General features: G+C 39.1%; 1 protein-coding gene across 2 annotated transcripts in view; it reads right to left on the bottom strand.

Moving 5' to 3' along the window:
* Positions 1–358: 358 nt before the first annotated feature.
* The window catches only part of unm_sa1261 (un-named sa1261), a 24,977-nt gene continuing 8,697 nt past the window's right edge, over positions 359–16,638 (bottom strand). Inside the window, exons 1-4 of one of the 2 annotated variants that reach the window (XM_016536519.1) lie at positions 15,245–15,425; positions 7,597–7,821; positions 2,818–3,020; positions 359–1,562 (exon numbers count right to left, since the gene is read on the bottom strand). In XM_016536519.1, the coding sequence (XP_016392005.1) occupies positions 708–1,562; positions 2,818–3,020; positions 7,597–7,768 (1,230 nt within the window). In that variant the 5' untranslated portion in view covers positions 7,769–7,821; positions 15,245–15,425 and the 3' untranslated portion in view covers positions 359–707. Of the gene's footprint in view, positions 1,563–2,817; positions 3,021–7,596; positions 7,822–15,244; positions 15,426–16,638 lie in introns of those variants that run through there. The other variant, XM_016536520.1, reaches the window with a different exon arrangement.

The following is a 16,638-nucleotide window of genomic DNA, read 5'->3' as shown; positions in this document are numbered from 1 at the left end:
ATCTACCATTCAAACCTCCCTAACAGTCTTCTGAAATCAAGTGATCTTTTCTTGCCAGTTTCGGTTTAATAGTGAGCAAACTGAGATTTGACAGTGCAGATTCTCAGCAAATTATAATTTAACATTGTAATGCTACAACATTAAATAAATAACAAAAAGGTCAAGACCAAAATGAATAATACAACACACTTATAAAGTAACCAATAAGCTTCCAAAGTCATATCCACTGACCACAGGGATGCACAAGCACAAAACAATACCAACACAGTTCCTACTGTGCTTCTGAAACCACGTAAGTCTCCACATGAAATGTTTTTGCTGTTTTTTTCCCTCATGTTCCAAATAAAGTTTTTTAAAAATCTTTTTTGACAATCACTTTTGCACAAAAAGAAAATCAACATATTGCTTCATATTTTCACAGAGTTTTTTTTCTATTCTTCTAAAGTTGCTTCGTTTTGGTCTAATTATACGTGGAAAACGTGGTTGAGACACAATCTGCAGACTCTGGTGATTGTCTTACAGATTCCCTCGGAGATACTCGTCATCAGGAAGAGTTTCAAGCTGTCTGCTCTTCTTGGGATGCTGAGCATTTGTGCGTCAGCTACCAACGTTTCCTCTGACGCGTTTGCTTCACAAGGACTTGAGTCCTTATTGTCATCTAGTCATCCCAAATATATGTGCAAGGTTGGTAAATGCCAGTGACCTGTCTACACGCATATTTCAATCGGTGTCGTGACTAGGATTCGACCATTGTTGCCGTTGTTATCACGGGAGATGCGCTCATAGCCGCCAGTGGAGGAAGCAGGGCTGTTCGAGGATGTAGAGGAGTAGTGCGCCGTCACTGGCTCCATGACGATGCCTCCTTTAGCTACCCCACATACAGGCGACAAGCTCTGCTGCTTCAAACGGTCCACCAACTCATCTTCTTCAGAGGAAGAAGAGCTAAGCTCAGCCTGACGGCCATTCATCACTGTGCCGTTGTTGCTGTTACCGCCCGAGACATGGGTGGTGTTGCCGTTCTCCGTGTCGAGCATCCAGCAGTGGTTGAAGTAGCTGAAGACCTCTTTGACAGAGCATCGGCGGTCCTGCTCGATGGCCAGCAGGCAGCGGAACATGCGGAGCGCCTCGTCAGTGAAACGGCGCCACTGTGAAGGCACCGCGCTGGCTCGCCTCCGCCGATGCTGCCAGCGCACAAACTCCTCGTAGAAGGCGTCAGTCGGGAGTGCTTTTTCCCAGGGGAAATTCCCAGTGAGCATGCAGAACAGAAGTACACCGAAAGCCCACACATCAGTGCTGTAGTCTACACACAGGCCCTCTTGCCGGCTGGGGTCGCACAGTTCTGGAGCCGTGTACGGGATGGTTCCACTCACCCGCTTCACCGGAGAGCCAGCGCACCGCGTCATGCCAAAGTCTGACAGTTTCACCTTCCGGCACTCCTTGTCAAAGATGAGGACGTTCTCCGGCTTTATGTCACGATGCACCAGCTTCTTGCAGTGCAGGTAATCCAGTGCTATCGCCACCTGGTGCACACACCGCTTGGCAACGTTCTCCGGCAGTCCAACCTACGCACAGGAGAGCGGAAAAAATACGTAATTAGACGCTACGCCATGTGGTTACATAATGGGTGCTATCGTAATTCTCACAGACAGTAAAATCTGAAGCATGATGAGCCCCCGCAACAGAAAACCTGATCACCATAAAATTAAGGCTTTCTGTAATGCAGCAACAAGTTTGCAGGGAACATAAAGTCCTCAGTTATTTCCGTGTGATGAACACTGTGCACATCCTCAACTGAATACGCTGCTCCTCTCAGGCAATCACTGACTGGAACAGATTTAGTGAGAGGTGTGTCTGTGTTGGGAAAGCAAGACCTCAGGCTTGTGGGACAGTACTGGCAAGTTTTGGAAACCAGATAAGGTTAAACACTGTAGTAAATACCTAGCAACACCCAGGCTCACTGGAAATGCGTGCCTCTGCCTACGTTTCTGCAAAATTAAAAAAACGGACATGTATGAAACGTACATGTATTTCCAGTTGAAATGAACACTAGAGGCAGAAAACTCTGACAACTTTTATTGCCTAATTTTCACACAATTCCCTGCACAATATTATGTTATGACTTCAAAATATTCTAATATGCTGCGAGATTTGAAAAGTAATACTTTTGAACATTAGTGTCACATACACAGCTCATATGTATGGGTTTTCTAATGCAGTAGGTTTGCTCGGTGGCTTACGTGATATGGTGTTGCACTTGTGAGGTGAAGCACTCCAGTGAAACTACGAATTGGCAAAACAGCTCAAACCCGTGCAGAAGGAAGTTAAAATAATCAGCGAATGAGTTTTTAAATCACTTTCACTTTTGTTGACAGTATCGGGTAGGTTTAAGTTTGGGTTTGGTGTAGGGGGGTGTGATATTTTCCGAAACAATTCTGAACTGCCGCAATACGTGCCTAAAGCAACATAATAAAAACATGTCCACAATTGAATGCGCATTTTAGTGCCACTCACTGGACATTTCACTCTGAAACTGCTGCGTAACGTGTAATAAGTTACGTAATATTGTGTTGCAGAAACTTCGACCACCCAGAACAACCAACAGAATCATAATAGAGATTTTTATATCACGTTACACAACTTAAGTTTTCTTCAAAAGTGAATTTTTTTATTACAATGTTACAACCTAGTTTTCAATTTAGATGAGAATCATTTTAATGTTTTCTTTTAGGACTCAAACAACTGCATAAGCATATGTGCAAAGTAGCACAGTATGAATATATATCTGTTAAATAGAGATTTGAGTTCTTGTTGTCTCACCTGGGGAGGAATGATGTCAAAGAGATCGCCCGCCAGTGCGTACTCTTGAGCGAAGATGTAGTATTCGTCAGTTTCGAAGGCAATGCCATACATGTTGATGATGAAGGGACAGGGTGACAGGTAGAGAGAGATGCTGTACTCGCGTAGGAAACTCTTCAGCTTAGTGGTTTTCTTCCGCAAGAATTTCAAGGCCATTTTCGTGCCTGGAGATAAAAAGAGATAGGTAGAGGTTAACATTTCTTGGCTTTTAATGCATTCCTGATTATTCTGTCACTGACACAGAGCTAATGGCCTACTTGCAAGATCGGAACATGCTCTTTTAAATGTCACGCCAAAACAATGTCAGGTCATGTATTAATGTGGGAAATCAGTTTACAAGGGAACGGCTCTTTTCGACTAATAAATTCTAAAGCAAGTTTGAGAGGTTCAAGAAAACCTGAAGCAAGTTCCACTATTTTCTGTTGTTTCTGCCTTAATGTTTTTTGCTTATTCAAAGTATTTGGCCATGAAAGTATGCAAATGCTTCTAGCTACACAAGTTCAACTGCAGTAAACTCATTGTATTATGTAGCGTCATTAATCCCCCCAGCACTCCTTTCAGTAAAACTCTTTATTGCATTAGTGGTCAACGTTGGTCCTGGAGAGCCACAGTCCTGCAGAGTTTTGCTTCAACCTTGATAAAAACTCACCTGCCTGTAGCTTTCTGGTAACCCTTAGACCAGAGGTCCTCAACTCTTGACCTCAAGATCCACTGTCCTGCAGAGTTTAGCCCCAACCCTAATCAAACACACCTGAACAAGCTAATCAGGGTCTTCAGGATTACTACAAAGTTGCAGGTAGGTGTGTTTAATCCAGGTTGGAGCTAATCTCTGCAGGAAAGTGGATCTCATAGGTCCAGAGTTGAGGACCCCTGCCTTAGACTTTGATTAGCTGGTTCAGGTGAGTTTGATTATGGTTGGAGTGAAACTCTGCAGGACTGTGGCTCTCTAGGACCGATGTTGTCCACCCCTGCATTAGTGCATCAAATGACTTCCATCAGTAGAATCAGGAGGGTGTCCCAACCACAGCCCGTCAATAAAAAGAATCATGTTTAAAAGGTACACTCTAAAAAATGCTGGGGTGTTTCAAACCAACATTGGGTCAAATATGGACTAACCCAACCGTTGGGTTAAATTTTTACATTAAATTTTTAACCCAAACGTTGGGTTAGTCCATATTTGACCCAAAGTTGGGTTGAAACAGCCCAGCATTTTTTAGAGTGTACTAGGTGCATCTAGGGAAGAACTTGGATATCCATGTGCAGAGATGTGTATTCCACTTTCTGTCTGTAAAACAATCAGTACTTTTAGATTTTGAATTTCAAATCAATTTCTCCAGTGTTTTCTGAACATTCATTCACAGAGACTGTCGTGGCATATTTTGTTTACTGCCAGTCTATTACTGAGGCATCATCTTTCAGATTTACTCAGCCCTAAATGACACAAACTGTGATTGTCATTCACATTGTCTCATCAACATCTTGAACAAAAAGACATTTTGAAGAGATTTTGCCTGAGAGTCACTACTGAGGTCTTTTGCATAACACACTGCAGAGGGTTAGCAGCTGCTGAGCAATTGAAAGGAAGGTCAAATGGCAAGAGGAACCCCCGCCCCCAACTTTGTTATTACATAACACAACAGATAGCAGAAGCTGTGTAGCTAAGATAAAGGCCTTCACAAAGGACCTTCATTATAAGCACAGCCGACAGTTGCACTTGCTCAGGCAGATGACAGGCAATCTGGGACTGCAGTAGGTGGAACCTTATGGGGAACCGTGAGCACAGAATGCAATCTCAACTTTACATACGTATACATTTCTTCTAGAATGCTGGTATGCTACAGAGTAGTTCTCTGTGCAATTAAAGATACCACGATCTTCCCTTTGTTGCCGTATTTCCTATATATACATATATCAAAGGATTGTACTTTTTTTACATAGCCAAAAGGCTTTTCAATTAATCAGAACCTAGTAAATCATGATTTTATAAATAATAATTGGTTGCGGTTGGAAATTTTAGTTTACTTAATAGGGCTAGGTGTTACAGTCCCTAACAATTCAGGGTTACAGTTTATTTTAAGGTGTCCTTGTTACAGTCTAATTAAACATTTAAGTACTGAGTAAAAATTAATTAACTACATATGCCTACTATATGGTTAGGGTTAGGGTTTGGCTTAGTGTTACTTGCATGTAATTATGGATAATTTATTGTTATTGTAATAGTAAGTACATGGGTAGCAAGTACACCTTAAAATAAAGTGTTACCCAATTCACAACACAACTAGCCTTGACTATGTTGAAGAAGATAAGTCTACTAGGTGGGCACTCCTGGGGGAAAAACACAACAACTTTCCAGCTCTACAACAATTAACACCACAGCCACCAAGGAGAAAAAAGAGGAAAAGCCAAAACCAGATCTTCACACCAGTGTGACACATCATCAGTTGTGTACCACTTTGTGGAAAGTGTTATTTAACACCACTTTAACTCAGACTTTCAACTTGGGAAATTGTGCAGAAATCCACAACTCTCATTTCACCAAATTGCATGTGTATGACATCAGTTAATGATAAATATTCACTTTTAAGCAAATGAAATGCACCAATGAGTCAAAGTTCCTACATTGCATTATAATATAACCTGTTCAGCAAACGTTTGCATGAACTGGTGTGTAAAACACAGTAAATTATCCTCTGCTGATAACAGTACACCTGCTGAACAAATGCATCGTTTATCCTCTGCAGTTTTGTTGCTAGGAGATGTCCGTGTTAGCGATAGCAAAGACATGTGTAGTTTCTTTACACATGCATCGGGCAACAGAACATTGTCATGGTCACAAGTCAGACGTAGGAGTATCCCACATTTGGATGAAATGCAGTATTAAAGAAAGGGGTCATTCTCATTTATAGAGAATAGAATACGACCCTGAGCAGTGGATACTGTGTTCTATATTTTCTGGAAGAGACAAACTGTACATTTTAAATGCAAATAAATGTTAAAAGTTAATTTTGGCAATTTAATTACAGTCTGAGTATTCCCACAGACATTATGAAACCGTCAAGATCAGAGGAACGCTTAAAGCAAAATACAAATGGAAAACGGCAAACACAAATTCAATTTACTCCTCTAGTGATATCCTAGCTGGTAAACACATTCTTCCTCTGAGGGGCATCCCATAATATACAGTACATGCAATAACTGTCAGGTATTGGAGCAGATATCCTGAAATGTAAATGTTATGACAGCACACGAGTTGTGCTGAGGCCAGCAGGATTGTGGATTCCTGGAACTGCCCCCACAGTGCACTGCAGCAGCCATCCTCTTAGTATGGCCGGTAATTCTGTGAATAATAAATGAGGTGTAGATGGATGGGGATTTTGGATGCTGACAGATGGTGTGTTTTGCATCTCTTTGAAATCTGGAGGATGCACAAGCCAAACAGGGAGCACTTTAGAGGCTGGAGAGCATCACTACACGTCCAAAAAGAAATGTAAACATGATGTCTTGAGCGGAACTTGTGGACATCTTGAAAAGAGGCTGAAAATGTAACTGGGAGAAGGCTGTTTTTTTAGGTATGCCTTCATGATCGTCACCGTCATTCAGTATGTTGTCCTTCAGAATAGGCTGCTGGTTTTCCAACAAGGTTTCTTGATTAGCTAAACCAGCAAGACTTACTTGGTCATCCATCAGCACTGGTTGACTAGATTCATCAGCTATTTTTTCATGGGAGAAGTAAGTAAGGCTATTGAGTTTTATTCCATCCCAGCAGGTCTTTGTGTTGTACTTTTGGTTCTTGAACTGCAGTTTGTTGTGTGTGTGTGTGTGTGTGTGTGTGTGTGTTAGCAAACCATTAATACTAGCGGCATCTGTTTACAACTAAAGCTACGGCAAGTTTCACTGTGTTATTGAAGAATTTGTCTCTTTGGAGATGCCATCAAAACGCTACATAGAGAATGGCACTTGCGTTTGTCTGCTGAACCATACTGGAGTTCATACGAACTGCATGCCAGACCACCTATTCAGCAGACTCGGGTTCATGAAACCATTTTTGCACTATAAACGAACTAAACTTCCAATGTCAGATGGACTCGTGTCCACTTCAAAAGCTCTAGTGTGAAAGCACATGTAATAGCTGTGAGCTGCAGTAATCGTTTGATCTACAGGATCTTGAAAACATGACAGATGACTGATAAATAATGCACGATTTCACAGGACTGAGAGAAATGTGTGCCTGTGTGTGTTTGTAAGTGTAGGTGGTTTTCGTTTTTGTGTACAAACATTCTTTGTCAGCTTGAATGGGAAAATTCTCTCTTTCATATACCAATTGTTTGTCCTACATATCAATTAATATTTAGGTGAAAGATATGAAATAATCAGAGTCAAGATATAAATATATATATATATAATGTTTAAATAACATACAACTCTATCAAAGAGACCTAGTCAGGGTATGCACCACATTGAATTTTACATGAATGAAAACGAGGTTGTGAGGGACAGACTTAACAGTCTTTAAAATAGCATATATATACACACACTATATAAAGGTTGCATGTAATTTTCAAAACTTTGAATGGAGTTTTTGTCTACTGAAAGTGGTTTAGAAAGATGTATCATCAGCTGAACAATTGGCATGTTGTTGAACACCCAATCAGCCTAGGTTTCATTCCTGTCAAAATGTATTCGATGCTACCCGACTAAGGCCTGTAAGCCAAGCCATCCTGTCCATCTCCTTCAACCTACCTCTGTTCTTGTGGATGACCAGGTCCACCTTGCCATAGGTGCCCTTGCCAAGCTCCCTAATGACCTCGTAGTATTTATTAAAGTCCAGCTTCTCCAGGTTCTCAGCAGTGATGAGCTGCAGCTCTTCCAGGACGTCAATGGAGGAACGGGACATGTGGGGCAAGGAGCTCATTATTCCAGAGACGGAGGGACCAGTTTCCACGAGAACAATGTTGATTTAGAAATCTAAAGGTAGGAAAGTGGAAAAGAAGGGTAGATTGTTGAAGTACATGATACAGTACTCTAAAATAATCAATTTCACACCTTTGGCTTTGGAACATGATTGCATTGGACACACACTTTATCGCTGACATCAAAGTTACAGAGATTGCGGGGCTTCCTAAACAAGTCCTTATATAACCTCGTGCATCCTACAGTTCACTGATCTTCTTTCTGTTGTGTGGAGGCTCTTTCATGTGCACGACATCACAGGCTGTATCTGAAATGAGAACGTATGAGAGGAACTGAGCAGAACAAAAGATCAGAGCACACAGACCCTGACCGATCCCCTTTGAAACACTAAAATCGCATTGTTCCATAGGGCTATTTACTTCCGCACCACGAAACCTCTCCAAAAGTAGCCTGTTGCATAACGCCATATTTCATAGTTTTTGGCTAACATGCACTATATGGCTTCAACAAATGAGCTGAATACAAGTGAAGTGTAAGAACAAAACATAATTCATAAAGTAAGTACAGGGTATGTAGTCACAATGCACAACAAATAGTACAAAAGCAGACTAAAGTGCTGTTCATTAGTGTCTGATACCGTTTGTGCTGCAGGCATGAATGATATTTAAAATATGAAGCTGTTGAATAATTTTTTTTAAGCGACATAATATTTTTAGAAAAGGTTTCCAATGGCCAATATAATTCTAATATAGTAATAACATTTGATTGACCTGATTTTAAGATGTCTTTGTTACAATGTAATTATACAATTAAGTACCGAGTAATAGTAATTATCAACATTTACTTAACTATAGGGTTGGGGTTAGTTGCATGTAATTATGCATAATTAAAATAATTTAAAAAATGTCAAAACAATTTAGTAAATGCATATAATACTATGAAAGATGTAAACAAAATTGTTTACATTACATAAACATGTATTTTATACAGTGCAATATACAATATTAGAAAATGTGCATTATTCATTGACAAAGCAGTAGAACTGACACCAGTCTGAAAGACCGCTTCTATTAATCGATCAAATAGACCCATTTATTGGATCAATATAAAAATATTTCAAGAATCTGCCTATAACCAACACACTGAAATTGTAAAGACCGCTTCTATTAATCGATCAAATAGACCCATTTATTGGATCAATATAAAAATATTTCAAGAAATATTTCAAGCACTTTTGGATAAGCAAACTCGCAAAGTTTTGTAGTAGTAGTTATTTCTCTAAACAGCTGTTGTTTTAGCATATGTGGGAATACAGTATAAAAGGCATTATGAATGTTGTGACATAAAATTAGAATGTCGTGAGATATTAGATTTCATAATGGCCTGCTCGAAGAATGCTCAATGGAATTTCTGCTAATATAACAGTTTGTCTGATGAAATTTCTGAATGAATTTACAGTCCTGATGGCACCTCAGACCTGCCAGTGCTCATTAATAGAGAAGAATGTGTCGAATGAGACAGGATGACAGCACTTGTTCAGTGACACCATCTGTGGAAATTTGAAAATGTCTCTGTATGCGTGTGTGTGTGTGTGTGTGTGAAAGAGAGAGAGAGAGAGAGAGAGATGGAGCTGCCGGAAAGCTTTTTTTTTGGCTACTCATCAAACACTTTGAACCCCCTGCACAAAACTAGCTCATTCTGCTTCCCATCTCAAGGATGGACGAGTGACAACAAAGATGAAAGGAGGACTGTGTCAGTTATAAGAAAGTCTTGATCTGACAGGAAACATTCAGCAGAAAACACAAACACTTTGAACCCCCTGCACAAAACTAGCTCATTCTGCTTCCCATCTCAAGGATGGACGAGTGACAACAAAGATGAAAGGAGGACTGTGTCAGTTATAAGAAAGTCTTGATCTGACAGGAAACATTCAGCAGAAAACAAATGTATAGAGTGCTTAATTCATTTCAGTTTATATACAATTTACTTATGAAAGAGAGTGACAACCACATTATGTAAACAAAGTGAATCCCTGAAATTAACTGGAGTCGTGAGTTTGGTACAGATATGCGTATAAGAGTCGTTCTCCAAAGAGAAAACATCAAAAGCATTTCCGAAATGAAATACTGAACAGTTTAGAACTAAAATTAAACCTCCGTTGCGTCCGAAATCACTTGTCCGAGTAGGTAGAATTTGAACTTCACAACCGTTCGAAAAAAAGAGTACGTTCTACATAGTGTAGTATGAATGAAATTCGGACGTACTACAACCGCCATGTTGTTACGGTCATGTGACCTAACAGCATCAGTTTCGTCACTTTACTGCCATTCATAAATCCTCTCCCGTGGCCTCATGGGATTGTAAAGTGTCCACTGAATTTTAGTAGTTGCTAGGGAGTTGCATACCTGTTCATCCCGAACTGAAGCCGTCAGTGGCAGCTACTCCCTTTAGACAAACACTCATGACAACTACAACTCCCAAAAGCCCCAGCTCACATTTGCGCAAACACAATTAGATAGATAGATAGATAGATAGATAGATGCCCAATAAGAGTATAATTAGCAGTGGCTGGATGTCGTTTTTCAAAGCAAGTCTTTCCAGTGGACATACAGACAACAGCCCACACAGTTTCTCATCTCTTGAGTAAATGTGGCATGTTGTACCGCTTTCTTCATGCAGTTCTCCATTACCGATGTGCTGAGCCCGGTGCTTTGTTGACCTGTTCCTTATCATATTGTGCTCACTGTTTATTTCTCTGGCTCTCCTCCTCCAGCTTCTACAGAAAAAGCAATGCTGCCAGAGATGGAGTGGCTGCCAAAGTCCTGTGCTTAGCCATTTAAAGGTAATAATCATCAGCAAACAGCTTAATCAATGCTGTATGGGCTCTCACGGCCACCGCACTTAACACTCGCACTGTAAATATCCATCTAACTCCTTCAGAGGTGAGCACTAGCACTTAATATTTACATATATGCTGTATAGCTGCATAAGCTGTACAACTACAATCTGCAGCCATTGAGAAATGTTTCCAATGAAAGAATGAAAACTTCTGTACAACCTTAAGCATCACTATTGCTCATATTTAGGATTAATGATTCAAGCAACCTGTAAACATAATTTTTGACATGAATGACAGGTCAAGTTGTGCAGCTTGTTGTGTAGAGGTGTGCTGCTACTTTCTGAATCGATCTTACTTGAGATTTTGCCTGGTGGACAATAGGGCTGTCAAAATGGCTGAAAAACTAAATTCAAATTTTTTACTTAAATATTATCAAAATTCGAATTATATTCAAATTTAAAATGCATAATTTCAGTTAGGGTGAAGAAAAGTTTTGGCTTCTCTCCTGAGGCCACAAGAGGGCGCATCGAGCAAAATATTACTAATGCACGTTTATTCAAAGCATAAGATAACACAACTATCTGTGAAAAAAGTGCATAATGTTTAAAATAATGTTTATAAACCAATTATAATTAAGTTGCTTAAACAACTATAAACAAAACAGCATCATGTATGTATGCATAGTTTAATACAAAGTCATCGCATCTCGTGCGCCACTGATAAGGCTGCCTCGTTAACGCACACCTAAAATTCGAATGCAACGTTTTTGCATTCGAATGTGTATTTTTATTTTAAATTCGACGAATATTCGAAATTCGATTTTTTTTTTTGACAGCCCTAGTGGACAATATAATGGCTGAGAAAAAAAATCCTATAGACTTATATTGACAGAGGGACCCAAGCTGTATAGAGCCTTGGGGGTGGGAATTTTTATACTTAGGCACCTAGCAACACTCCGAATAAATGCATAGCAACACACACACACGCACGCACGCAATCACACACACACACACACACACACAAAACCATATAACCATAACCATATAGCAATCTTCTGGCAACCACTGATAACACCTTAGTATTGTAACATCAGCTCTAAAAAAATCATAATTTTTCATCACTCACATTTAATAAAAAATGTTCAAACCTATTTCCTCTTTGTTGTTTATATATCAAAATGACATATCATTTATAAGCTCTTATATATAATGTTTGTTATTGTGGTATAAAATTGAGTATGGGAATATTGAAAGCCATTATACACGAAGTATATGTTTTTTTAAGTACATTTTTACAGAAATAATATACTTTAAAATAGTATACTTAAGTGCTTAACTGAATGTATTGTTTTTGCACACTTAAATGTGTGGTATTTGCAATTAAATGAAATTGTATTATAAATGCATATTAAATGCAATTAGTTAAGAGTGGATTTTAACACACTTAAGTACATCTTTGTGTAGTTTCATAATTACTTCTATTGTCTATGAAAGGTGGTTAAAGTGTACTGCTGCTGGATGTACTGACATTAAAACATTTATGGTAAATTAAACTATACATGGTCATTTCTATTAAAACTTGTACGTCATGTATTTAAATATATATTTGTGATTACACATTTGTAATGATGAAGTCTACTTTAAATATAACATTAAGTAACACACTACAGTCAAAGTCAAGTACTTTGAATGTGCTTTGTTAATAAACTTTTTAACATGACATTACTACAAAGTACACTTTTTAAAAGTGTACTTAAGTGTGTCTTAAGAAATACAGTAATTAATGTGTACTTTAAGTGCCCTTTTATTTCATTATATTATCTGAAAGTCCAGTATTTTAAAAAATATACTTTTAAAAATTGAAGTAGGTACACTAAAAGTACACATCCAATACAAGGAAGCACGCCTCTTATTTACAAGGGTAGTTCGCTTGCTAGTGCAGGTAATCCTAATGTTTGTATTTGTGCAGTGAAAAAGCCATTACCCTTTCACTCCAACATACACAAGAAACCTGCACAGATATTGACAGCAAATGCTCAGCGGACTGGGTTTGTATGTCAGCATAGAAGACAGTGCATTTTATTTACTCTGTTTCCATGGAAATCGAGTAGCAGTCTAGCAGACAGATAAACCACCGGTGGAAACTGAAATGGTGTTAGGACTTTGTGTACTTTCAGAAAACCTTTTGCCATCAGTCTCTGTAATGAAGAAGATTTATCTAGCGCTGAAAACAGAACGAGACAGGGTTCAAATCAAGATTGAAACTGCCATTGGAGTTATGGAGTAATCAGTGTATGGAGGGTAGATATATAAGCCTGTCCAGTTGTTTAGCAGCACAAATCCCTTTACCATTAATCACAACGACAATCACGTGTAGCGGAAGCACAGAGGAAATTAATATCTGGAACGTCCAGAGAATCTTGGACAACTATTCATTTTTCCAATCCATAAAGGGATAGTTCTCCCAAAAAATGAAATTCCAGTCATCATTTACTCATCCTCATGTCATTCCAAACCTGTACGCATTTCTTTCTTCTGTGGAACACAATAAAATATATTTTAAAGAACACTGGGGTCCAGACAACATCAGACCCCATTGACCCTGGGATGATGACAGAACTTTCATTTTTGGATGAACAATCATTTTAAATCCGTTGCATTGAAGTCACATCCTACTGCATCTGCCCAGGTCCTATTGTGCACCTTCGATTTCTTATAAACCATTTTGTTGTTCGTCTTTTAGTCCAACACTTTGCAATAGCACGCTCTACTGTGTTCTGTGACGGTGCTGAGCTTTCTGAGACTTTCGAGAAAGCCCCATAAGCCCTGTTAGTGCTGGTCTGTTTGCTGGTTGTGTTGGTTCTGTGTTCTGCACACAAACACACACACACACACACGCAATGCTCACAGTGCTATGAAGCACATCAAAGGCAGTGGGCTTGGCAAGTCTCTGCATTTTGTGTTCACGCTTGGAGACAGATCGGCAGAGACACCAAGGGCTCGAGGCTTGGTCCTATAGTCCTCTCTGCTGTTTTCACAGCAAGCACAACGCTCCCCGCTGGTGAGGCAACACAGGCAGGTCGCAAGCTTAAAGTCAACATGGAATCAAAATTGACCATATTTATTTTTTATGCATGTTCCTTTGAGACTTTAGTGTTTGCAACTTTACAGATCTTCTTTATGCACCAAGAGCTTGTAACACTCTAAAGAGAAAGGAAAAATTGAAATCGCATCATATGACCCCTTTAAGATATCTTTTACCTTTTCTTTTAGCTGACATCACAAATGCCTTCTTAGGGGCCATTCACACAAAACATGTCTGTGCGTCGCAAATCGCGCACTTATGCACTATTCTATGACGTTTGATAGTATAGATAGTGTGAGTAGTGTGCACGCACTGAAAATTCCAAAAATAAAAAATTGCACTTTAAATACCCGGATGATGCACTTAAATAACCGAAAAAATGAAGTGTGGAATGTTGGACACTTCATGCACTCAACTGTCGCAGCTTTAATTACATTGCGAATGCGGGAGGGCTAACAGACTCTGATTATTAATGACAAAATAACCTTATAAAATTCATACACTACATGGCTGAGTAGTACTAGTGTATAAGTGCATAGTGTATAGTGTGTCATTTGGGATGCAGTTTGTCTTAAAACGTGAGACGCCTGTTTTGGAAATGACATTGATGAGTGGTATTGCGTGTAAAAGTTGAAATTCTTTTAACTTGACACAACTTCTTAAAAATGTGACGCTCGTGTGTGAGACGCTGCAAAAGATGCAAGACGCAAGCGCAACGCTCATACACATCCATCTAGAAAACAATGGAAACGTAGCACATTGGAATGGAAAAACGCATTCTGTGTGAACAGCCCCTTATTTTTTCAACCCCCGACCAGCCGCTCCAGCCACCTGCCTCCATTCTGATATGTAACACCCACTTTTAACAATCCATTCAGTTCCTGGTATATACTAATTCAAAGAATTTTTTATTTCTTATTAAATAAATACTTATCATCATTTGTCGTTTGAATGTGCTATATTATTTCATTCGCAAATACGTTAGATAGTGTAAGCAAACTGGTTTACAAATGGTACTGTCTGCACATATTTGCATGGCTCTGTGCAAATGCTATGAAAGGTCTTTTCTAGCTTGAATTATAGGTCTGATACATATACCGGTACTTATTTCAAACATCGCAGCATGCCTGATCAAGGTTGCTTGACCAAAATGTTGCAATGCCATTTTCAGTGTTTTATGAAATTTAAACTACAGGACTTCACAGCATGAAATAATGTGGCCCTCAATTTAAACCTCATTAAATATAACTAGACTATAAGAAAAAAAATGGATGCTGTTGTCTGTTTACATGTACTGCGCCAAATAAACAAAGCAAGGTGTTATTATAACACATATAATAAATATAATGAATATATAAACCTTAGAAGTAAAGAAAGGTATTATGGAAGTAAGGCATTTGCATTATCTAAACAGTATGCAAATGTTAATTTTAAAATAGCAGCTCTCGGTTCTTACTGGATATGCAATGGCAAATTAAAATGACATTGCGTATCAATATACAGCTTTTCTTTTATAGGCTACATTATATTAGTGTTAAATACAATGTTTCCTACCTTTTAGGGAACAAATGATGCGCAAACCCCCGCTGTCATTCCGTTGTGGTCAGTGTTAATAACTAGAACATCAGAAGCAATGTTTTTCTGCTGCCCTCTCTGTTATTTTCTAAAAGCCTTGATGTACTAATATTGATTCTTGTGCACCTCGCGCGGATGCGTCTGACAGACAGACTGCTGTTGCCCTATTGTCTCTCCGCTGGTTGTGGATGTCTGTAATGACAGCGCTGTCCCCGCCCACCGTATTATCGACCAATCAGAGAACAGACTGAGGGAGCGCTGCACACGCCCACCGCAAAACTCAACAAACCAGAGAACAGAATGAGACAAAGATGTATCAGTCCGCTGCGCTAACCGACCAATCAGAGAAGAAAGCGATGGACCGCTGAGGTTGGTACGTTCTGTCTCCGTACAGATTTCTTCTTGCATGAGGAGGTGCTTAGAGACGCAGGACATGAGGAACAGACATAATAGCTCCCGCAGTCAAGAAAAACCTGGACATATATACACTTGTTCCAGGCATAGAGAAGTAGGTAATGGAAAAGTCAGGAAAATACATTTTCCATTAATGAAATATTTAGTAGGCCTTCTTAAGAGAAAACCTTCTTAAAAAAACCTCTCGAAAGGTGAGTAATTCGTTATTGAAGTCATGGTCATTGATTCATTCATTGGTCACCATGTGGAAACACTTGCAGTTAACTTATGTTGTTGATAAATTATAAGGTAGGCTAGGCAGATGGTTGGCACTGCCAGGGTAATTTGCTGGTTATAGGCTAATTGAATTATCGAGATTAACTTTCAAACTTTTTCTGTCAAAAAATAATCTCCTGGTAAAAATGTTACAACATTTTAGAGAAATGGGGGGAGGGGGAGGGAAGAATTTATTTAAAGATTAGAAACCGCTTTATTTACAAGATTTGGAAGCCACACATTACTTAAAGGGGTCCTATTATGCTTTTTCACTTTTTTAAATTTTAGTCAGTGTGTAGTGTGTATGTTTGGGCATAAAAAAGATCTAGAAAGTTACAAATCTCAAAGTCCACTCCAAAGGGAGATATTTCATTTTTTAAAAATCCCTTTTCAAGAACTACAACGAACGGCTCGTTTGGACTACAGCGTTTGCTTTCCGGGCTTTGTGATATCACAAAGCGGCCCATTAGAATATCATTAAAAATAATTCCCGCCTACAGAAATCCGAATGGTTGTGGGGTGGGGAGGGGCGAGGTTAGAACCATACAGTCTATGGTAAGGACGCATGGTTGAGTGCATCAGACAAGATGACGACGAAGAAGAAGTGCTGCTGTAGCATCAAGTTTTCGCAAGTTATTACACATGCACCTTAATATTTATGTATGTAAATATGTATGTTACAATTATGAAAACGTTTTTATAAT

This window comes from Sinocyclocheilus rhinocerous, unplaced genomic scaffold (assembly GCF_001515625.1).
Source record: "Sinocyclocheilus rhinocerous isolate Xijiao unplaced genomic scaffold, SAMN03320098_v1.1 scaffold1447, whole genome shotgun sequence".
In the NCBI taxonomy this organism is placed as follows: Eukaryota; Metazoa; Chordata; class Actinopteri; order Cypriniformes; family Cyprinidae; genus Sinocyclocheilus; species Sinocyclocheilus rhinocerous.
This window is presented reverse-complemented; position numbering and strand designations above follow the sequence as displayed.